Source organism: Meles meles, chromosome 5 (genome assembly GCF_922984935.1).
Source record: "Meles meles chromosome 5, mMelMel3.1 paternal haplotype, whole genome shotgun sequence".
Lineage (NCBI taxonomy): Eukaryota > Metazoa > Chordata > Mammalia > Carnivora > Mustelidae > Meles > Meles meles.
Genome location: NC_060070.1, coordinates 84,012,481 through 84,037,060, shown reverse-complemented (window position 1 = coordinate 84,037,060; position 24,580 = coordinate 84,012,481). Strand labels below are relative to the sequence as shown.

The 24,580-nt window shown below is 38.3% G+C and overlaps 1 protein-coding gene across 2 annotated transcripts in view; it reads right to left on the bottom strand.

Annotated features, from left to right (window-relative positions):
- The window catches only part of GOPC (golgi associated PDZ and coiled-coil motif containing), a 38,189-nt gene extending 20,983 nt beyond the window's left edge, over positions 1–17,206 (bottom strand). For both annotated transcript variants that reach the window (XM_046004384.1, XM_046004385.1), the window contains exon 1: positions 16,718–17,206. In XM_046004384.1, the coding sequence (XP_045860340.1) occupies positions 16,718–17,005 (288 nt within the window). In that variant the 5' untranslated portion in view covers positions 17,006–17,206. The remainder of the gene's footprint in view (positions 1–16,717) is intronic.
- Positions 17,207–24,580: the final 7,374 nt, after the last annotated feature.

Sequence of the window (24,580 nt, the reverse complement as noted above, 5' to 3'; positions counted from 1 at the left end):
ACGGAAAGAAGACTAGCAGAGGCAGAGAGAAACCAGAAGCAACTTTGGTGAATTCTCTGGGTTCAGCGACCAAAGGACTAAAATACATCTCTGCATCCTGACTGCACCAATCAGTACCTAGTACACAAAAGATGTTCAGGAAATATCTTTAAGTTGATATGAATGCTAAGACTAGCCCTGTGCTTCCAGATAAATCTCTCTGTCCTCACTGGTTTCCCTAATTTTAAAACAGGGATAATAGCTTTGACTATTCTCATGAGATTATTAATCTTTCTTATACATGAAAGCACTTACTACAATACAAAGATGTTATTATCAAGGAGAAGAGATTATTCAAAGAAGTTTTCTACTGACAGAATGCCCAAGACTGGATAGGAACATGAAGCTGGATAAAGGACTAGTTCTGGATGAAAGACCAAAACTAAGATTTATTCCCAATGGAAATCACTACATGCTCTCAATGACATTTTTGGTTTTGGTTCAATCACAGCTTACTTGAGATGTAACTGCTGTACCATAAAATGCACTTTAAAGGTATACGATTGAGCAGTTTTTAGTATATTTCGTAGAGTTATGCAACCATCATCACTGTATAACTTTGAAATATTGTTTTCCAATGCCATTTTAGCAACATGCTATTTGCAGGAAAAGTGAAGACAGGGACTTCACTCTTTAGCAATACCCTACTGCAGCTTTTCAAATGATGTTATCATGGGAACATTGGAAATGGAAATAAAGAATTTCAGGATGCTGAAAGGAAATTGTTGGCAACACACACTGGATGTCCAGTGGAGAATTAGATCAACAATGACAAATACTTCAAGCTTGGAGAATACTGAAGCCATTGAAACAAATAGCAAAATCAGGATGGTAGCTTATTTAGACTTGAGGGAGGAAGACAGATAAGTTTTAGACATGTTTTGATTTTTGTGTTAGCCATGATATAATCAATAGGAACTATCCCACAGAATGTTGGGGGAAAAAAAGTGATAAATTGGGACTAGGGTTTGCACAAGAAGCGCAGAGATAGGAATTTATATCCTAAGACTGAATTAGAGGGAAAACAGATGGCCAAGGACTGGGGCTTGGGTAACAACCAGAGGTAGAAGCAAAGAGGTGGCATGCTATAAATAGAAACCAGAATACGCCTCCAAAACAACCTGAGGGTTTTGAAGGGTCAGGGGTGGGAGGTTGGGGGAACAGGTGGTGGGTAATGGGGAGGGCACGTTTTGCATGGAGCACTGGGTGTTGTGCAAAAAGAATGAATACTGTTACACTGAAAAAATAAATAAAATGAAAAAAAAAAATAGAAACCAGAATGTTTCATAATGTAAACACTGCTGCATCTTGCCTGTGTTACTTCTTGGAGATTGCTCCCTATCAGAAGAACTTCCTCATTGCTTCTTGTAATATTTTTATTCATGTATAACTTACATCAGAGAAGTACACACACAATGAATTCCAGCAAATAAGCATATCTACTGAACTACCATCCAGATAAAAGAAACAGGGCAGTATTAGCACTCGAGGACTCTCCTTGTGGCTCCTTCCTAATCACTACCTCCACTTTCATCCACAGACAGAATTATTAGAGTAATACCCTGAATTATAACACCACAACTAGTTTTGCCTGGTTTTGAATGTTATATAAAGAGAATCATATAGTATGCATTCACTCATGCCTGGCTTCTGCCTTGAGCTTATGTTTATGAGATTCATGTTTTGTATAGCTGCAGCTCATTCATTTTCACTACTATATAGTATTCACTAAATGAAAACACCAACATTTACCATTCTTTTTGATTATTTATGCTGTTTTCCAGTTTTTGACTATTAAATTGATATTTGTATAAACCTGTCTTTTGGTACATATGGAATACAGTTCTGTTCAGTATATATCTAGGAAACAAAATGCTGGTTTACAATGTATGAGGACATTAAACCTTGGTAAATAAGGCCAGTTTACCAAGTCATCGTGCAACTGACATGCCCATCATGTATGAGAACTCTGATAGCTTTACATCCTTGCCTTCACTTGGTATTGTCAATCTTTTTACTTTTAGCCATTCTGGTAGGAAAGCAGTAGAATTCCATCATGATTTTAACTAAACCTTCTTGATTACTAATAAGGTTAATCACCTTTTTCATATGTTTACTGGCCATCTGAATATTCTGTTTTGTGAAGTGCCTATCAAGTCTCTCGCCTATTTTTCTACAGGATAATCTATTTTTTTTCTTCTTCTAGCAAGCACACACACTCTCTCCCCCTCCCTCCAAACACACACACACACACACACACACACACACCCCATTATGAGTGGGGGAATGGGCAAAAAGGGGTGAAGGGGAATGAAAGGTACAGGCCTTCAGTTATAGAATGAGTAAATCACAGGATGAAAGGTACAGCATAGGAAATATAGTCAATGGTATTATAATAGCGCTGTATGACAGATGGTAGCTACACCTATGCTGAGCAGAGCATATAGTTCAGGTGAAACTAATGTCGCATTCTATATCAACTATCCTTCAGTTTTTAAAAAAAGATTTAAATGCTAAAAGAAATAATTATGCTAGCAGTTAACTCTGTTCTTTGAATATAATAAACATACACAAGAGATTAAAGTAGAATGTCATTTCCATTGTCTTCTAAAAGGGTATGTAACAGTTTTCACAGTCTTTCACAAATACTCCTAACTGAAAAACTTAGAAAAGAAAAAAAAAAAAAAAACTTACATGTATGATGTCTTATAGATCTTCTTCCATTTAACAAAAATATGCCTACCAAAATAATTATAAACCTTTAAAATCACCTGTTACTAGACAATGTTCAGTACATCTTGAAGACTGCTCCTTTAAAATACAAGTAAGTCTTGTGGCGCCTGGGTGGCCCAGTCAGTTAAGCGTCTGCCTTCGGCTCAGGTCATGATCTCAGGGTCTTGGGATCGAGCCCCGCAACAGGCTCCCTGCTCAGCAGGGAGTCTGCTTCTCCTTCTCCCTCTGCCCCTAATCTTGTGCTCTCTCTCATACACTCTATCTCAAATAAATAAACAAATAAATAAAATCTTTAAAAATGTCTGATCTAAAAAGTCCTTCTTAGTAAAAAAAAAAATCAAAAACTCAAAAACCTATGTTTTTTATAGTCTTTGAAACAAAGTGATCAGAAAAGGAAAACAAATATTTGAAAAATATACACGCTTTTTGAGCAATATGAAGATTATACTAAAGTGAACCTACACCCAGAAATAGTTTAAAATAAGCCATTTAATCTATCACAACCTTTACCTCTTTTTTCATTACAGTGACTTTCATTCTGCATGTCTTATTTCTTTATACTGTTATCTAATACATTCCTCTATGCAGATTGGGAATATATTCCTGTACGTAGATCTGTTAACTGGAAGTTAGATCTAAAGGTTTAATTAGGGTGCCTGGCTTCCTTAGTCAGTAGAGCATATGACTCCAGATCTTGTGGTTGTGTGAGTTTGAGCCCCATGCTAGGTGTAGCAATAACTTACAAATTAAAAAAAAAAAAAAAATTCAAAGGTTTAATTAGATTTACTTAATTAAATCTTTGTGATAAGGGGTATACTTTGTGTTTCAAAAGGCATATACTGGGGCGCCTGGGTGGCTCAGTGGGTTAAAGCCTCTGCCTTCGGCTCAGGTCATGATCCCAGGGTCCTGGGATCGAGCCCCACCCACATGGGGCTCTCTGCTCCCCGGGAAGCCTGCTTCCTCCTCTCTCTCTGCCTGCCTCTCTGCCTAGTTGTGATTTCTCTCTGTCAAATAAATAAAATATTTAAAAAACAACAACAACAAAAAAAACCTTCTCTCTATGATCCTTACTTTAAAAAAAAAAAAAAAAAAAAAGGCATATACTGCCTGGTAGTCCCAATATGATTTATCTTTCAAGCCAAAAACCTCATGAGTTATTAGTAACTGAGTAAAACCTCTAGAATTAAGAAAGAAGTTAAAGGAGCACCTGGGTGGCTCAGCCGTTAAGCTTCTGCCTTTGGCTCAGGTCAAGATCTCGGGGTCCTGGGATCAGGCTCTACATCGGGCTCCCTGCTCAGCAGGAAGCCTGTTTCTCCCTCCCCCACTCCCTCTGCTTGTGTTCCCTCTCTTACTGTCTCTCTGTCAAATAAATAAATAAAATCTTTAAAAAAGAAAGAAAGGAAGGAAGGAAGGATGAAGTTAAAGAGGCATAAGTGTTATTCATTAATTAATTTGGCAGACTAATATTTAAGTCAGAAATGATTATAAAAGGGCAAGGAAAACAGGGTAGTACGTGGGCCTTTTGAATGTGGCCTATTACAAACATGGACCTAAGTCAAATAATTTCTCAAGCCTTGCCCAACTTAAAAAATAAATAAAAATTCTTTACAAAGAGAAGATGCAGATATTAATATTTGAAGCCCAGGCTCTCTATCTGTCCTTGTTCAACAGATGGCTGCATCCCCTTGTGCAGTGCCGGACAGGATTTGGATTTGGCCATCCTGGGCACCTGGGCACCAAGACTGCTTTTAACTCTGGCAAAGTTGAAAGTGTTACCATCAATGACCCTTTTACTAACCTCAACTACATGGTCTGTGTGTTCCAGTATGACTTCATCCATGGCAAACTCAATGGCACAGTCAAGGCTGAGAACAGAAAACCTGTCATCAATGGAAAGCCCATCTCCATCTTCCAGGAGGGAAATCCCTCCAACATCAAAAAGGGTGATGCTGACACTAAGTATGTTGCAGAATCCACTGGTATCTTTACTACCACTTTACAAGGCTCAGGCTCATTTGAGGGGTGGGGCCAAGACGGTCATCACTTCTGCCCCTTCCGATGATGGCCCATGTTTGTGATGGACATGAACCCTGAGAAGTATTACAACTCCTTCAAGACTGTCAGCAATGCCTCCTGTACCAAAAACTGCCAGGCCCTCTGTCCAAGATCATTCATGACAACTTGGGCAACATGAAAAGCTAATGACACAGTCTATGCCATCAATGCCACAAGAAGACCGTGGATGACGCCACTGAGAAGCTGTGGCATGATGGCTGAGGGGCTGCCCAGAACATCATCCTTGCTTCTACAGCCAAGGATGGAGGCAAGGTTATCCAGAAGCTGAATGGGAAGCTCCCTGGTTAGGCTTTCCATGTCCTCACCCCGAACGCATCAGTCATGGATCTCACCTATTGCCTAAAGAAAGCTGCCAATTATGATAATATCAAAAAGATGATAAAGCAGGCATTGGAGGACCCCCTCAAGGCATCTGGGTTCCAGTGAGGACCAGGCTGTCCACTGCAACTATAATAATAGCACCCACTCTTCCACCTTCAGTGCTGGGAGTGACACTGCCCTCAATGACCACTGTGTCAAGCCCATTTCCTGATATGATAATGAATTTGGCTACAGCTACCAGGTGGTAGATCTGGTCCACATGGCCTCTAAGAAATAAGAGCCCCCTGGACCACCAGCCCCAGTGAGAGCACAAGAGGAAGACAGAAGCCCGCAGCTGCTGGAGAATCCTTGCCCCAAATCATCCCCCAATACAATGAGAATCTCGACCTTTAACAAGTTTCCATCCTAAACCCTTTGAAGAAAGAGGAGAGCTTAGGGAGCCCTACTTTGTCATGTACATCAATAAACTACATTGTATCTACCCAGAAAAATAGAATAAAATAAAAGTCAAAGCCCAATTTTATTTTTCAAACTTTCAAAAGTGTTTCAAATTTACTCTAAATTTAGTTAATATTTAAGTAACTCATTTCTTATCAATGATAAAAGTATTTTAGCTGCAAAGAAAACAGTCATTGATAAATTTTATGTCCAGATTAGAAATTTCCATATTTTATTTAATGGTTAACTTCCTAATATCACCAAATTTTAGAATTTAAAGAGATCTCAGAGAATATAAAGACTATGATTAAGACAGTTACTATTTACATAATAAAACCAAGGCCAATCAAAATTGATTTTCTATCCAGGGATACCCAACTGGTCAGCTGTAGAACAGCACTTTGAACCCAATTACTCACAGGGCAAGGCAGTGGAAGTGTTATCAAGCAGCTGGCCATAGGAAAAAAAAATGTGTTTCTATAGCTACAATACATATGTTTAATTTAACTAACAATATTCACAGTTACCACTAAGCAAGCATCTATATACCATATGGCAGGCATATACACACCATACATTATCTGTAATTTTTACTCTCCAACATTTTTCTTAGTAGTTAAGGAAACTGGAAGTCAGAGTTTAAATGATTTGCCCAAAATCACATACCTAATAAGTAACAGACTCAGAATCAGTCTGACCATAAAAAAGCCTGAGTATTTTTCACCTGACTGTCTTACTTTGGCAACATTAGAACAAGAATGAAAGTTTAAAGGAAACAGCTGATTTCAACCTTCAACTTTAACTTAAATTTTCAAGCGATAGCCCAAAAATGCTTTAATAAGCAAAACCCAAAACAGTAAAAACTGTGTTAAATACAGTCTTAATCTGGGAAACAAATTTTTCACTTTCCTACATTTGATCTTGAAGATTAATTTACAGAAAAAATAAAATAAAACTGACCATCAAGACATTCTTTCAGTAAACAGTAAGGATAAAATGATCTTCTAGGAGGGTCTCCGGACCATGACCTTCACTATACCCAAGCAATTAAATCAACCACTGGTGGGATTTTCTAAAGCAGTGATTCTCAGCATGTGGTCCGGGTGGGATGGAGTGTGGAAACAGATGAAAATCAAGTAATTCACAAAGTAGGAATGAAGTATTCCCCAAAAAGAAAAAGACAGAGCAGTCTATCTAAACAACATTAGTGCATTATCATCACCACTTTTTTGTATTTAATGGAGCTGTTACTTTTCTATTTCTCATCTCACACTCTTTCAAACACCCAAACTTTTCCAACAAGATAATTCCTTTCTAAAATAACCCATCACTACTTGATTCCACCGTGTAGCACCAAAATCAAAGGAATTTTTTATTTTGAGTTTCCTATTTCTCCACTTTGTCTAGACCCTAATCCTCTGTCCATGTTATCTTCTGAAAATATACAACAGTTGTACTTTTTTCTTTTTAAACATAACCTAGTTTTTATTTTACAGGCTTATGGATAAAACTGCCAATTAGTTCCTTAAGCACCCCTCAAAACCTCTAGTCCAGGAGAGGATCAAACGAAGAAAAGAAACTAGCAAAAACCATTCCCTGGTTTTTCTTCTACTCCTTCCACATAGCAGAACAAAGAGAGGTTAGGTAATTTGTCCAAGGTCATTACAAGCAAGTATTATAATATATAATTACAAAGCATAAGCTGTCCAAAAGAAACAAAAAGAAGGGAATTAGTGGAATGGGAGCATATGGTTCTTCTGGGAAGTGTTCCTGTTACTATCAAAGCAGCAGTTCTCACAGGTCTGTGGGAACTTTTCGCATCCACAAGGTCAAAACTATTTTAATAATACTAAAATATTATTTGGCTTTTTCACCATGCTGATATTTGTACTACAGGTGCAAAAGCAATGATAAGTAAATGATAGCATTTTAGTACAAATCAATGCAGTGTACTCTTTACCACTATGTGCTCATGGTTAAAAAAAAAAAAAAGTTCGTTTAAGAATGCCCATGACACAGCAATAAAAATTACTAATTTTTAAAATCTCAACCCTTGAGTACGTATTTTTAATATTCTGTGTGATGAAATGGGAAGTGTGCATAAAGTGTATATGCTACATATCAAACCATGTTGTCCAAAGAAAAAGCACAACATTTTTTTCATGGAACATCATTTTTACTTGGAAAAAGAGCAAATACAGTTATTAAGGTTAATGTATTTGGTAGACATAATCTTGAGAATAATTAAGCGAATCTGTTACCTGACGGCAAACAATTGGCAGCATGTATTGCCAATGATAAAAATTTGTGTTTTCAAATGAAAATTAGAATTTTGGAAAAACTGAATCCATCAGGATGATCTTGACAGCTTCCAAACACTTCAAGATTTTTCTGGGACTGGTAATAGTACAAATGTGATTTTTATTTTTTTTAAAGATTTTATTTATTTGACAGAGAGAGACAGAATACAAGCAGGGGGAGCAGCTGAAAGAGGGAGAAGCAGGCTCCCCGTTAAGCAGAAAGCCCAACATGGGGTTCAATCCTAGGATCATCTGATCGTGACTGGAGCCCAAGGCAGATGCCTAACTGACTGTGCCACCCAAGCGGCCCCAAATGTGATTTTAAAAAGACTGTATAATGAGATGTGCCCAGATTTAGAAAATCTGCATAACTCAGTAAACCAGTATTTTCAAAATGAACAATTCATAAGGTCAACATCATGACTCAGTAAAAGATTCACTCAATGACTATACATTACTTTATTCTAACAGTGGATGAAAACTTCACTGATAAGAACTTTAGACTTTACACTGTAACTAACCTTTAAAAGATTTTATTTATTTGTGAGAGAGCATGCGTGAGTAGGGGTGCAGAGGGGGAGAGAGAATCTCAAGCAGACTCCCCACGAAGCACAGAGCCTAACTCAGGGCCAGATCTCACCACCCTGAGCCAAAATCAAGAGCTGGACGCTTAACCAACTGAGCCACCCAGATACCCCAAGAAATTACCTTTTTATATTATAGGAAAATATCCACAACTATCTGAAAAGGTTATTAAATACTTCTCCCTTATCCAACTATTTATTTCTGTGAGATCAAACTTTCTTCCTAGGCTATAACCCAAACCTTAAATCCCAACTATTTGAATGCAGAAGCAGATGAAAGAATCCAGCTATCTTCTAGTAAGCCAGATATTTAACTATCATTTTTAAATGTAAAACAATGCTCTTTATTTTGAAAATAGTTATTTTCTCATTCAAAATGATATATTAACATCTAATAGGCTTACTATTGCAATAAATATTTAAAGTTTTCTCAACATTAATTTCTAATACTGTAAACACCAACAGCTATAACTCACATTAAGAAAAAACCTCTTTAGGGACCTCATAATTTGTACAGTGTAAAAGGGTCCTGAGACCAAAATGTCTGAGAACTCTTGTCTTAGAGTCTGAAGAGAGGCCCATGTGGCTGGACCATACAGAATAAGAGAAAAGAGTAATAAGATATGTCATCGAAGACATATGCACAGGTCAAATCATACAGAGCTTGCCAGCCATAATAAGAAGTTTGAATTTTATTCATAGTATAATTGAGGACTTTTAAGCAGAAAGATACGATCAAATTTATGTTTTAAAAAGGGCAGCTGTGTGTAATACAGGAAACAAACTGAATGAACTAGGATGGGGGGGTGGGATTTGAAACAGAAACAAGAAGATAAATCCGTGATGTATTTTTGACAGTTAAATTACTTTGATCTTAACCCACAAAATGAAGTCCCCCAAAACATGAAATGTTTGTTTCCATTTTAATGTTAAACAACTCAGTTGCTTTATGATCAAACTGGACGTAGAGTGAGGAGAACCAACTCACCCAATATTTTAGAAATGTCACAAGCATACAATCCATACATAATACTCTCATTTAATGAGGTTTAATGTTATTTTAGTCATAGTTCCAAATTTTTCTTAAAGTGGAATACCATGAAATATGAACTCACAAATCATATCCTTGTGAATTACATACCAGGAGAATAAATGAACCTGCAGATTTAGTCATTCAACAGTGTAGTTGACACTGTGTTAGACACTATGGATGTTAACAGAAAGACACCAGCCCAGCTCTCATGAAACCCGTATTACAAATGATTATTGGTAATCTTGGAAGGATTCATGGGAGAACACTAAAAGTTTTTCAAATAATTTATTCATTCAAATAAACATGTATTGAGTACACGCTGTGTGCCAGGATCTGGAGACAAAAAGACGAATAAGACGTGGATTCTGCCCTTCAGAATTTCACTGTCTGGTAAAGAGATAAAATGACATTTCCAATTAAGATGGAGAGTATCATAAACACTATTATAATAGAGGCATGTATGATGTACTAATTCAGAAAAAAAAAAAAAGGAAGTGAAAGTCTGGGTGATGTATACAAGTGTTGAATCACTACATTGTACTCCTGAAATGAATATTATATTGTATGTCAGCTAACTGGAATTTCAATAAAAACTTTTTAAAAAGAAGATAAAAGAAGAAGTGAAAGGGTCAGAGAGGAGAAATTTACCCAAGTACTGAATGGAGATCAGCTAATATATGGATGGTGTAGGGAAAGGTCTGAGAAATGAAAACCCCTCACAAGTAAGATAGGGATGTAAATAGGTCAGAAAGGTTGGTAATTAATGTGTGAGTTTCAAACTGCGAATTTTAAAAAGGGGCCAGCAAAACACCAATTCTGTAATCCATATGTAGGTCAACCAGATACCACACTCAGAGGAATTACTCACTACTCAATAAGGCTTGAAAACACTACAGGGAAAAAAACCACCAACCAACTCTTAGAAACCAAAAGGGGTTCACAAAGAGAAAATGTTCACACCTGAAGTCAGCTCTCACAAAGCATATGATATTGAGATTATTTCTTCTAAGCCATCGTCCTGACCCTCAAAGAGCTTACCTTCTAGAGGTAAAGAGCTGTGGCAACTACTAATGATAGGACAAGGTAACCAACTTAACACTCCAAGTGAGTTAAAGGTGTTAATAGCCTCTGCCTACAGAGAGCAGAGATAAATGGAGTGAGGATAGCCTTCAGAAATGGTGATGTAAGTGGTACCTTGAAAGATGAGTGGGTGTACGATACTGCAGACAAAGGGGACAGAGAAGGCATTATACCCAAAAGCCTATGTCAAAGTGGTAAAGCCATGCAAGAGCAAGGCCTATTTAGAGAACTGCCCACAGACCAGTTTTATTGAGAGGCAACAGCAGCCACGAAGGGGTAACAAGCAATAAGGACAGACACATTGGGTGGGCATTGATCACCAAGCTAGAGTATGAATTTTAGCCAATGAATAAAAGGGACGTATAAAAAGAAGAGCGACCAGAATCAGAGTTGCCCTTTTTTTTTCATATGAACCATTAAAATGAAACATTTTAGAATTACATTGACAATGAAAGGATGGTTTGGAGTGGGTAAGAAGCAACTAGGAGACTGTTAGGAATATGCAAGAAAGGGTAAGAACCTTAACTATGCACAATCTCCTAAACTCAACTCATTATTTTTCCTGCCAGACCTATTCCTTTCCCTGGATTCCTTACATGGTCTAAGTCTCCTAGGGCTCTCATAACAAATCACCACAAAGTTGGTGGCTTAAAAGAACAAAAATTTATTCTCTCACAGTTCAGGATGCCAGGAGCTCAAAATCAAGAATTGGTTCCTTCTGATACCCTAAAGGAGAAACTGTCTCCTTCAGAATCCACGCCTGTCTCCCAGTGTTTGGTGGTTGACAGTAATCCTTGGCATTTCTCCGTCTGTAGAAATGTCATCCCAATCTCTGATTCTTTCTTCAGATAGCCTTCTTCTCAGGGTCTTTCTATGTCTTGAGTGTCTCTTATCAGGACAATCTCACTGTATTAAGGGTCCAGTCTAATCGGCTATGATCTTATCTCTTACCCTTACACTAATTACATCTGCAAAGACTCTATTTCCAAATAAGGTCACATTCTGAGGTTCTGGGTAGACATGAATTTTGGGGGAGACTATGAAACAGCTATCAATTAATCCATCTGTCAAACAGAACTGTAGCGGCATCCTCCTCCTCACCCCCCACATATACATAATTATCGAATCCTGTTTCTACTTCTTTAGTTGATTATCTCCTTTTCTTCATCCCTGTTACCATTTTCATTTCAGTAATACTCTTGTCTACATAGCAAACTCTGTGCCACAGCACTGGATTATTACTATCATCACTGAGCCTGTTAGTAACCATGTAAGCATTGCTGGAGAAAGTCAAGCAACAGGGCAGACTGGTTGTACCATGAATTTACGGTAACTAGCTCCAAGTAAGTCCCCAACGTTGCCTGACAGTCCTTCTATTGCTCTGGCTAGTTGGCTCTCCCACTCTTCCCTAACTATTTCAAAGCTCTTATTTCTCTCACCCACTTTCAGCAGTTGTCCCAGGCTCCAAGTTTACAAAGAAGAAACCATCAGACAGAATACTCTCAACCTCCCACCTTCTGCTCTCACTGCTTCCCTCTCCCTCAAAACTGTCTCCCTCTGTCTCAAAGTACAACAGCTGTCCTTTCAATGTAAGGCCATTCTCTCTACATGTATCTTGGATCTCCTCTTCATTCAGAAACCTTATCAATACTAATTATCCCTCTCTTTTGCTAGAATATTGAGCTTTCCTCTCAAGTAGATGCATCTCATTGGCTTATAAACATTTTTAATTTTTATAACAGTACCTCCCGGAAACCCCTCACTCCTCCTTCCTACAATCTAACCAGACACATTCACTCTTACTACCTGCTTTTCTCTCCACCTCCTCCTTCCCCGCACCAGGCATAAATGCACGTGTTTTTGGAGAAACTGGCTTCTCTAATTTCAGAGTCTTGGGCCACTTAATTAATCCTGGGCAAAAATGGGAATAATAAGAATACTAGACCTATCATACAGGACTGTCATGAGAATTAGATGAATTGATATATGCAAAACTAAGTGAGTCTGGCCATTAGTAACTGATCAGTAAGGTTAGCAATACAGTTATTGTTAATAATAACTCACATCCATCTATCTATCTAACCAACTGACATCTTGGAGTCATCCTGAATTCCCTCATCCCTCCATTCCAATCCATTTCTAAACTGTTTACTTTTACCTCTCCAGTTTCTCCTGTTCTGAACACTTACCTCCATCTCACTAGCCTACCCTGCACTATCCTCTTATATGGATCAGAATAAGAACCTCCTAAATGATTTCCTGCATTCATTCTGTGCACTGTCCCAAAGTCTCTCCTTACCCTAGCTTGAGTGAGCTATTCTAATCTCATACCTAAGGTTACCATCAGTTTAAAACATTTCCCACTGCTATGATACCAGCCCCTCAATCTACCGCATGGCCAATAAAATCAAGTAGATATGTCTGTACCCACCTGTTCAAACTTATCTTACATCTCATTTTTTTGGCCCTTTACTCTTACAACACATACCAACTTTCTTTCAGTTCTTCAAGTACATTACACACTTTCCTGTCACAGTTGAGTTCCACTTTCTAGTCTCTCTACTGTAAGATTGATTGATATTCCTATTGATTGTGGCCTAATTAATTCCTACTTATCCTTTATGTCTTAACTCAATAGTCACTTCCAAAAGGAAGCTTTCCTGATCCCCCAGAACAGGCTCTCACTATTCTACATAACTTTCATAACATTCCACAAAGTTGGAATTTCACACGTATGTGATAATTACCCCAATTAACTATCCAACAGAATCCAAGCTTTGAAAGAGAAACAACTGTGTCCATTTTTGATCTCCATTATATCCCAAAGACCCAATAGAGTAACTGGCACATAATTAGCGCTCAGTAAATACATACTGAACCAATGGTAACCTCCAAGTTCAACACTACAACATTGCTTCACTGCTTGTTTAAAAACAGGACAGCTTTAAAGCAGTAAAGAATAGTACCTCATTGGTTCATTATAAACATGTCTCTAGACCAAAGTTAAGTTTCTCCACTGATGGTTGCGAAAGTAAATTACTTAAAAAGATACACTGATTCAGCAACTGCATTGAGTTGAATTGAGCAACTGAATTTAGCATCCTCCTTTGACAGAAAGGAGGATGTGACAGATGGATTGTTCTGCTGTTATTTTAAAGAAGGGTTAAAGAGGCAGAAAACTGCATTTCCAGGTAGAGAGATGGGTTTTTCTTTTTTTTTTTTTTAATTTTTTTTTTAAAGATTTTATTTATTTATTAGAGAGAGAGAGAGAGAGTGAGCACAGGCAGAAGGAGTAGCAGGCAGAGTCAGAGGGCAAAGCAGGCTCCCTGCCGAGCAAGGATCCCAATATGGGACTCGATCCCAGGACACTGGGATCATGACCTGAGCCGAAGGCCGCTGCTTAACCAACTGAGCCACCCAGGCGTCCCAGAGAGATGGGTTTTTCTAAAGTACCGGATCTCAATCTTTGTTCTACTCTAACACACTAATATTACTAATACTACTACTACTCTTACTACTGTCCCAATCAGTACTATGACTCCAGCACAACAGTCACCAAGTAGCTTACCGTAGCAGGAATTCTCAAGCAGGTACATAGGGTAAATAGGAGAGACGTGAGTAATTTGAAATGGCACTATCTCAATATATTCTGATATTCTCTGCTCTCCCCTTCCCCTTATAAATAGCCCTATCCCCAAATATAACTTACAGCAAGCAGCAGTCATGTAGACGTCATTTACATTTTATTTTAAAATGTAACCTATGATTTTTTTGTAGCTAAAATTATTTTCCTAAACTACTATGTTAATGCTAAACATGGTGTTGCCTAAAGACACAATAAATGGGCAGAAGGAACAATCTCCAAAGATACTCAAGGCCAATTTAAATATAAGTTACCCATACTGGAGGCATCTGTGTTTTGATTATAAAAATATTCAATTCTGGTAATATGGTTTAAAATATTAACCTCTAAAACCACTGAAATTCAGTACCCACCTGCTATATCAAGCCACAAATGGCCTCAAAGGTTGTATTTTAATGTCCATATTCTTAAAACAATAGAATTAATTCAGCCCACTTATTAAGAAAATAAAACAGGGCTAGGATGTATGGAAATCTCTTCTAAGATTTCAAGATCTCAGGTGATTGATAACAGTATATGAAGCAACCTCTGAAAATCTGCAGATAATCCAACAGCAGATCTACCTTGGAAAACACTACTGACAATGAGGCTCTCTCCTCACCAGTACATACCGATTCCACGAAGACTATAAAACCTGCTAAGTGGAGAAAGATTAACCCCACAAACAAGTAAAATGTAAGTGGAAAAACACAAAAACAAAATGTCCCCTCCCCATTTTCTAAGATCTTTTAAGTCAAGGGTTTCAAACATGTTGAAAAAACATGCTCACATCATGACAGACTAGCATTTCTTATTTTGAGAAAGAAGGCCACCTTCTAAGCCAGGATGTGGAGTCAGAATATGTAATTACAATTTCTGAGAAAAAGAATATACATAATTTATTATAGCTCTGAATACTCACTTAAAATATTTCATGAAAAAAAAAAAAAAACGAGCACCATCTCCTACTCACAGAATAAACCTTTCTCCAAAATTAGATTTCATATCTGACATCAAAATACCACTGTTGAAAGTGTCCTTCGGTCATTTAAAAAAAAATCAGGTAGATATTGTTTCATTTTTAAAAAGCTATTTATCCTCAGTAGATACTTGTTGTAAATGATAGGAAAGTTCTCATGTGGCATTTAAGTAACTCCTGCTCTGTTATTTAAAGCTTTTACTATTTCCAAAAAGCACCATTAAACGCATTTTTGCCACCTAAAAAATAAACTATCTTCTAGAAATAATCACTAAACAAGAAATCAAGAAACATTTTCATATAGCTAGAACAAGAAGTGATTAGCTTCCTATTAGCACTTCCATTCCAACCTTTTCGAAAAGTATGGAAGAAATGAACAGTTCTTTCAACAAAAATCTCTGATTTGCATCTATGCTAATCACAGATGAATTATACCACCTTCTTCTTGGCTAACTGACAGGGAAGAGAAAGAACGCTAACCATTAATTATAGAGAGGATCTATCTGATAATCACGCTGATTTGAATCCAATGGGTATTCTCAATCATTGTAACTGATAGCAATGATGATTTCTTAGGACACCTAATATTCAAAGAGCTTTGCACATTACTAATTGTCCTATTTTTATCTACTTTAACATGAAAGATTCATTCTCTTAAATTATCTACTAGAAAATGGTCTTTATGTAATAACGTTAATCTCCCATGTTCCTAAATACTGTAATAATGCATTAATTTAACTTTCTGCACAATGTGGTAGGTTGTTTTTTGGTTTTTGTTTTGTTTTGTTTTTTTGTTTTTTTGGAACTACCACCACTCCACCCACACAACCAAGATTAGAGACTAAAGCAAATGACAATTCTTCACACACTCTCCCAAATAAATCCAGACTTTGGAAAAACCTCAATGTTATAAGTCATTTGAAAAACTGGAGAGTACTCTGGTGGTTATCTGCCTGTAATTTAAAGACCAACTGTAAACTGAGAAGAACACTGATACTATGCTGTTTATCCCACTAAATTTTCCTAAGAGCTCTGATAGAATTCCCCTAAATTGTTCATGCATGCAAGGAATAGTATGTCTGTGTGCAACAACAGACGTTGATCGGAAATGGTTAAAAACAATCAACACTATCAGTCTGATGATACATAAACCTAGTTTATCAATGTGAAATCCATATAAGAACTCAAATGTTGCAAGGTGGGCTAAGATATTCTTAGGACAGAGAATCTCTGGTTTGCTAATGTTATATTTGCAGGAGGCTGGTGTAATCAGTTCCTGCTTCCTCCTGACAGAGATACTAGGAAGGTGGATGACAGGACGCCGGGACACCCACAGGTCCATCTACATCCCTTTTTCATTCCTTTCCTTTACACATATATACACACACACTCCCCTGTCACACTAAAGCTCAGGTGCCCCAGTGGTAATCTTCTAGGGTGGTTTCACCGGTGCGTTAAATGGGATCTGACAACTGGGGTTGAATGCCGCCTCCTCCGGGGCCCACAGCTCACCTCTAGCTTGTGGTTGATCTGGGACACAGTCTGGGCTTTATGGCAAAGCTGCGCAAAGCAGGAACTCAGGCTGGTCATCTTCTGTCTCCCCTCGTAAGTGATGTCCGCCTGGTCCGGATCGATTTCACCCAGGAGCAGATCCACATCCACGAACGCCTTGTCGAACTCCTTCTCTAGCACCTCCAGCCATCGGAACATGGATACCCCGCCGGGGGAGACCCCCACGGCGCAGGAGGCGCCCCCTGGGCCCCCTCCGGCTCCTGCCGGGCACGGGCCGCCAGCCGACATGGCGCCGTCTAGGGCCTCCCCCGACTGCTACTGACCCCCGCCGCCCACCCCGCTCGAGAGGAACTGCTGGGACTACGGGGACCCCCGCGCACGCACGCTCCGTCGGTCCCCTCCCTTCCCCTCGCGCGGCTAACGCCGGCAATGCAGCCCCAGAGTGGCAGAAACAGCAAAGCAAAGACGGCGGCGGTGGCACACGGAAGACTCGAGCATTCCCACCTCCCGGCCCGCCCCCGCTGCGCATGCGTAGCGAAGATTTAGGCGGACGCAGCCTAGGGGGCTGAATTGGGCGGGGCTAGGATGCGACCTTGGCCTATGAAAAGCCTCTGCTTGGAACCGGCCTGTCAGCGGCCATATTAACAACTGGCAAGCTCCCGCTTGAATTCCCGAAAAACGGGAACGCATCGTATTTAATTCCAAGCTGTAAAGGCCCGAGGAAGAGAAGGGTGTCCACGTCGCAGACCTGAACGGCTTCCGCCCATTTGACTTCACAGTGGGCGGGAGCCATTCTAAAGTCCTCCAGGAGGGTTGCTGCGGCGAAGTCCAGGGGCAGGGAAAGGAATGCGAGGAAAGGCGATGTGAGCATGCGCAATAGCCACGTTTTACCTTTCCATTACAGTGCCTGTGGAGGGTGAGCTGGCTGGACATACGGGCTCTTCTTGCCAAACTAGGCCCTAAATTCCGGTGGAAACTGCCTGGGGCTGCGCGTTGAAGGACAGCAGCCGACCAGGTTTTGCAGAATTCATGCGAGACCTTTTTTTTGTCTTGTGATTAGGAGTCAGGCAGACCTGGGTTCAAATTTTATACCCCGTCACATATTAGCGTTCCCATTTAGTTGTATTCTTTAACCTCAAAGCTTTAGTTTCTAAAGTTTACTTCCCTCAGTAGTAAGGTAAAATGCTTAACTTCAGTATTTGGTACTCCTTAATATTACACCACAGGTCATAGGTTTCCCAAGGAACTGTTTTTTAAAAGTGTACTTATTTCAACAACTGAAGTGTTGTCATGACATTTCATAAATGTTATGACATTTCATAAAAACAAAACCATGAAGATTCATGTATTGATAAATATATTGCATGCAGAGCCCCATTGAGGCACTGGAGACACACAAGGGAGATATGAACCTCGCTCAAGCAGAGCTCGTAGGCTAGTGGGTCTAACACTCAGCTACAACTTTATTTGAATTTTGCAGTACTTTGGAATGTTTACAGACTGCTCATTAGCCCTATTCACTGTCAAACCCCTTCCACTTCAAGAGTAGTCCATTCTTAGGGAAGGAGAAATCAGACTTTAAAGTAGGCTGGTGAGAACTGTCTCTCTTGCATTGCCTAAGAAAATATTGTACTAGCCCACTATACACTCCTGTGATCTAGAACAGACTCTTCCAGTTACTCACCACCAAAGCCTGCGTTGTGTATCTCTCGCCAATGCAATAACATTGAGGTATAAGAAATCATAGCTCTAGTTTGCTCTCTGGGTATTGCAGGGCACACTAGTTAGCACTGGTCAATAAAGTCCTTTGGCTTCAGCAAACTTAGCAAAGCGAAACTAACTGTGAGATCTTTGCCTTGAGCTTAAACAGGCACCTTCACATAGATTTTAACACACAATAAATAATATAAAACTAAAATATCCATCTTTTCTCTTTCCATCCCAAATTAATTTTCTTTTCATCTGCAATATTTGCGAGAACATCATTACTGCAGCTATGAAGGTTCCAGCCACTTTCTCTGTACATATGGTTAGCCATGCATTTTCAGGAATTTGAAGTAAATTATTTAAAGTTGGAGGGGAGAACATACATGGAATCACATTAAGAACAGCTTTCAGTTATTGAAAACATACTAACCATTATGTTATTTGCTTTAGTTCTTTGACACAAAATCACATGAGGTAGCTATTATTCACTTTCTAATTAGATGATTTAACAGATGAGAGCTTAAGTATCTTGGTAAATCAAGTGAGGTGAGATTTCAATCTAGTTGTCTCTTTCTCCAAAGTCTTAGCTACTAACCATGGAATATAGAGGGATGAGGGAATCCATTTCTTTTTGTATAAGTTACCACCAGCATAATAAATTGGCAAATCAGTCCAAAAGTTTTTCTTTTCTTTCTTTCTTTCTCTCTCTCTCTCATTTTTTTTTTTTTTTTTTGAGAAGGGGAGGAGCAGAAAGGGAGAGAATCTTCAGCAGACTCCACCCCAGCACAGAGCCATAGTGGGGCTTGATCCCAGGACCTGGAGATCATGACCTGATCCAAAATCAAGAGTTGGTACTTAACTGAGTCACCCAGGTGCCCCTGTCCAAAAGTTTTCCTTAAAAAAATAAAAAATAAAAATAAATAAAAATTATTCCCACTTATAAACATATACAAATCTATTAATATATAAGAAATATTACCAAAAATATAATTCTAGTACTCATTTTCTATTATCACTCTCTTTAATTTGTATGGCCTATACTTGGAAATAAATTAATTTCTTTAGAAAGAAATACCATTCGACTTCCTATGATACCGTGTGGGTATGGCTGAAATGCGTTTTAAGTGTTTATGCTTCCAGTGCTCTGATGGGCGGTGAAAATCCTATTTTCAGGATTGTAGAACCAAGTTCTGGTTCTGTTTACAACCTTTACATTTTCAACAAATCACGCTCTCTGTGTCTCAGAATACTTTATCTCGTGCCGTCCCTTCTCATAATCCCACTCTGTAGCAGCTGCCACATCTCTGTGTGCTTGCTATCTTGGTACTATGTGACTAGTTCAAATGTTCCTGAGATGCCCTCTGTGTAGACATTATCCTTGGCCCCACTTTACCAGGGATGTGCATTTCTGCAAGTCACAACCTAATATGGAAGTTTTGGAAAAGCAGGGTTTGATACTCAAGTGCTGCCATCTGTTGTCAGAGTGCTCTGCTTACATTTATTGCCATCCCCTCCCCCCGCACTGATCAATTTATTTATCTATCTATTTTATTTTTGATTGCCTTATCTTGACCTACTCTAGAATTTGAAATTGTGTGTAATCTCAATCCCTGTGAGATTTGTTTTCCTAGAGATAATAAAATGTTCATACTTCTATTTGCAATTGCATTTGCAGAAACTTTCAATAACTGTTCTGTGAATCAGGCTTATGTGATTAAAATTTTCTAATAGAATTTAAATATGACAGTTTTGTTTTAGGAACTTATCTCTCTGGGATTTTGCCACGAGGTATTTCTAAGAATAAATAGGGTGGGAACTGAGGAAACTGGGAAAAAGAGAAAGTGCTAAGGATTTCTTAGGTGAGTACTGGTGCTTAAGCTGTGAGGTTAGTGTGGAGTTCAAACCTGTATCTGAGCGTCCTCCATCACAAAGGCACTGTATTGAATGGCCCTAGAAGATCCACTCTGGACTGGAAAGGGAGACTACCATTTATTAAACTCTACTCTGTGCCAGGCCTTGTCCTAAGCTTCGAAGATTTCATTTAGTCTCTAGTAACCCCACCAGGAAAAAAGAAAAGGTAAAGTAAACGATGTTGGTCACTATAAACAGTTGTATGATGAATCGAGCCAAGGAAAATCCACTACCATTTTACTTGAGCAATGTGGATAAAGTCTTGAAATATCATGTTCATACATATTATTTAAATTATATTTATTCACATTTACTAACAATATGAAATTTTGAGATAGGCATAGTGAAGAAGAAATCTGGGTATCCCAAAGTGACTTCTGAGCCTTATTCTCCTTCTGATAATTTCTTTTATATAGACATATAGAAAAATTCTTCACCCAATTCTTAAAACTTGAGAATTTTGGTGCAGTGGCTTAGGATTAGCTCAGACACCTCTTTCAGGAAATCTTTCTTTTTTCTTCTCATGTGGAGCTATAGATAACATCACCATTTAGTTTCCTGCAAACACCTGCTACAACACTCATCATATTTTTTTGGAGCCCCTTAGACTGTGAGCTCCTTGCAGCAGTAACTATATGTTACTTAATCCTTGAATTCCAGGTTCTAAAACAGAACATTTTTCTCAACCAAAAGAGAAACGTTTATTTAACAATGACCTGGTTGATTTGACTAAAAATGCACCCAGTATAATGCAAGCTTTGAGAATTATTTTACCTATTTCATAGATAAAATTTACAAACTACTACATTTTTGTGTTGTATACCCAAACCTAAAGACAAAACATAACAAAAACAGTTTTCGAAATCTCTATTACTATGTTTTTTTTCTTACTCAAGTCCAACCTCAACTGCTTTTCCACCTGTTACTTGATTTACATTCTTTATTGACCATTTCCCACAACTCCAGGTTTGATTCAGCATTATCTAAAACCACCATTTATCAACAATGGTATCAGAGTTTACTCATCATTGATTCTTCCTCTTTCATCCACTGTCAAGTCACTGGTTTTTTCTCGGACTGTCAGACTTTACAGATCAATCATAGACTCCCCCTCATCAGCCCCTGTCATATATGTTTCTTATAGATTAATTCTACAAGGGTCCCCAAACAATTGCATTCTGAACACCGTTTAACATTAGTTATCTTTTTTTTCTTTGCACTTAGATTTAAAAGTACAAGAATATCTTAAATTATCTCCTTAGAATTTTTATAGTCTTCCAAATGAACCTGTCAGGAAACTGGAGGGAAACAATTATACAAAAGCCATATAACAATTGCTGTTGGAACTGGAGTTTGTTTGGCCTTAGTTGGCTGTAACTCAATCAAAACTCATTTGGTTTTTGTGGCCATGGTAAGCAGAGGGGGTAAAGTTGAAAAGAATTTTATAGTGGATATTCATCACTATAAGAGGGGGACCACCCATGTTTGAGACCCCTTCCTCTGTTTAGGGAATTCCTTACCTTTTGTAACTTAAATATGGTAAATAGAGTCTTCTTTCCATAATGAACTGAAATTGTCAGACAAGCACACTCTCTGGCTCTGTGAGCAAAGGCTTATGGAGCAAAAGCATATGATCTGGAGTCAGCAAACCAAAATAACCAACCTGGGATTTTTACCCTGGAGACAAGTGAGGCAAGGATTGGGACAGTTCTTGGTAGGGAGGAGAGATGGGACTGGAAATACTAACATCCTTTTTCAGTAGCCTCGGGGGCCAGTGTGGCACACAATTTTTTATTCAGTGGTGGAGGCCAGGGCATCCATGTTCTTTGGTGAAACTAGACTGAAGTGTGATTTTTGCCTATGATTCTGGCTATATAGGCTTCCTTTTATTCTTGCCATTTCCAAATCTGGTTCCCTAGGTTTTCACAACTCTCTGTGTCACCCAATCTTCAATAATTCCCTCTTCTGCTTAAATTAGCCAGAACTGTTTTTCATTGCTTGTAACTAATAATCTGAACCAATACAACTCTCCTATACTAAGATTTCCTTTTCATGCATGGCCTTGACATGCCTTTGCTCATTTAATCTATTCCTTTCTGTAAAATGGAATTATTTCCCTTCATTTTATCTTCACTTACATAAGAAAAATTGAGATTTAGAGAAGTTAAGTAGTAGAAAAATTATTTTTTATCTTACCTTAAACAGACTTTTTCTGCAACATTCTCAAGAAGGAAACAAGCTTGCTTATTTATGTATTTTAAGATTTATTTATTTATTTGAGAGAGACAGAGCAAAGGTGGGAGACAGAGGGAGAGAGAGAGAATCCCAAGCAGTCTCCCCGCTGAACACAGAACCAACACAGCTGGACTTGATCTCAGGAACCTGAGATCATGACCTGAAATGAAATCAAGAGTTGAACACTCAACTGACCAAGCCAGCCAGGCACCCCAAGAAGGAAGCAAGTTTAAAAAGAATCATGCTCATAATTTTTGATTCTTTAAAATTTCTTTTCTTTTACCTCAGACAGAGATTTCCATAAATTAAAGCCTTCTGTTTAGCTCTTGGTTGATCAGTTTTATAACAGGAATCACAAGCCAGTGCTTACAGACCCATGTCACGGAAAATTTGGGTTAGTCAGTTTCTTCTCTGGAATTCAGTTTCCTGTCTATAATGGGAACTAGCCCTTTGCTTTTAATAAACCAAGGAAGGCCAATATCCATTGCATTGTATTTATTGCAGGGTTTCTTATCAACGGTGCTGACATTTTGGACTTCTTAGTTCTTGGTTGTGGGGCTGTCCTATACATTGTAGAGTCTTTAGTATCATCCCTGGCCATTACTCTCTAGATGCCCCTAATACTGCCTATCTTCTCCCCATCACAATCACCTTTTATTGTCATTTAAAAAAAAAAAAAGTCTCCAGACATTGCTAAATTGTCCCTGGCTGAGAACCCTTGTGTTCTAGAAAGGAACAAATGAAGGGAGTCAAGGAGATGTAATAAAGATCAAAAACATAAGAAAGCAAATGAGGGAGGATCCTAGCTTGAGAATCTAAACAAAAGACATAAATCTAATTCAATCCAAATTCAAACGCAAATTCAAATTCAATCCAAATTCTTTAAGATTGCAATTTTTCTAGTGCTGAAAGATTTAACCTAGATTCTGGACTATATTCTGAACAGTTGCTAGGTGAATCATTTGAGTTTCCATTCTTGAGAAAGACGTGCATGTTTCTTTATTAGGTTTCTCCTTGCCCCGAGAAGACAAGCAATAATGATCAGAGAAGGTGTTGTTCAATCTTCTCAGAGAAAAAAACAGTATGAGTATGCCTCACACTTAGTCTTAGGGTTCCATAAACCCAAGACCTAAAAACACAAGCTAAAGGTAGGGAATTTTACACCTGTGGCCCTGCATTAGCACAGGAAGACTCCGAAAGTCTGCAGAAAGCATGCCAGGGGCTGAGCAGGGGTGGTAGTTTTGTGGCTGCTTCTTAGCACAACCTAACTGCAGAAGAGCTTGTCACCTCCAGAGCAGGTACAACAAAACAGGTATATTCTTCAAACACCCAGGCTGTACTCTACTTTCTCCATAGATTGTGGTCTTAATAAGACTTTGCCTTCTACCTGAAAATAAATAAATAAATAAATAAATGTATTTTCAGCTTCACTCTAAATAAATAGTCATGGTCTGGGGGAACAAATGGAGCTCTTATTCTTCAAAACATTTTTAAACTTTGTATGATCCAAATTATTTATATTTGTAATGCTCAAATCATGAAACAACCTAAAAATCTATCACTTAGTAGTTAATCAGACTGGGACAATACTCTTGATGGGCTATTAGGCATTTAAATTTATATTTATAGAAACTATAAATTCACATGAAAAATATAATAGTGAAAGGGCAGAATATAAAGTTGTATATGAGTATGTTTACAACCTGATAAAATAAAACTGTTTACAGTGTAAAATAGTAACGGAGATGATGCCAGAATTGCAGGAAAGCTATAGAAATACCATGGAAGAAGAAAATGTTATACAGTGTAATTTCAGGGCTCATTCAAAGCAAAGGTCATCCTGCGGTGACCAACAGAGAATGCAAAATGGACCTCATCTCTGTGCTACCAAACAGAAAAAGTAGCCGTCGCTGATGGCAGATGACAGCATAGGGTTTGGTAGGCATTTCCTTTTAAGTAACCATGAATTCACTCTTTTAGTAAGACAGAAGAAAAAAGATTTTCCATGAG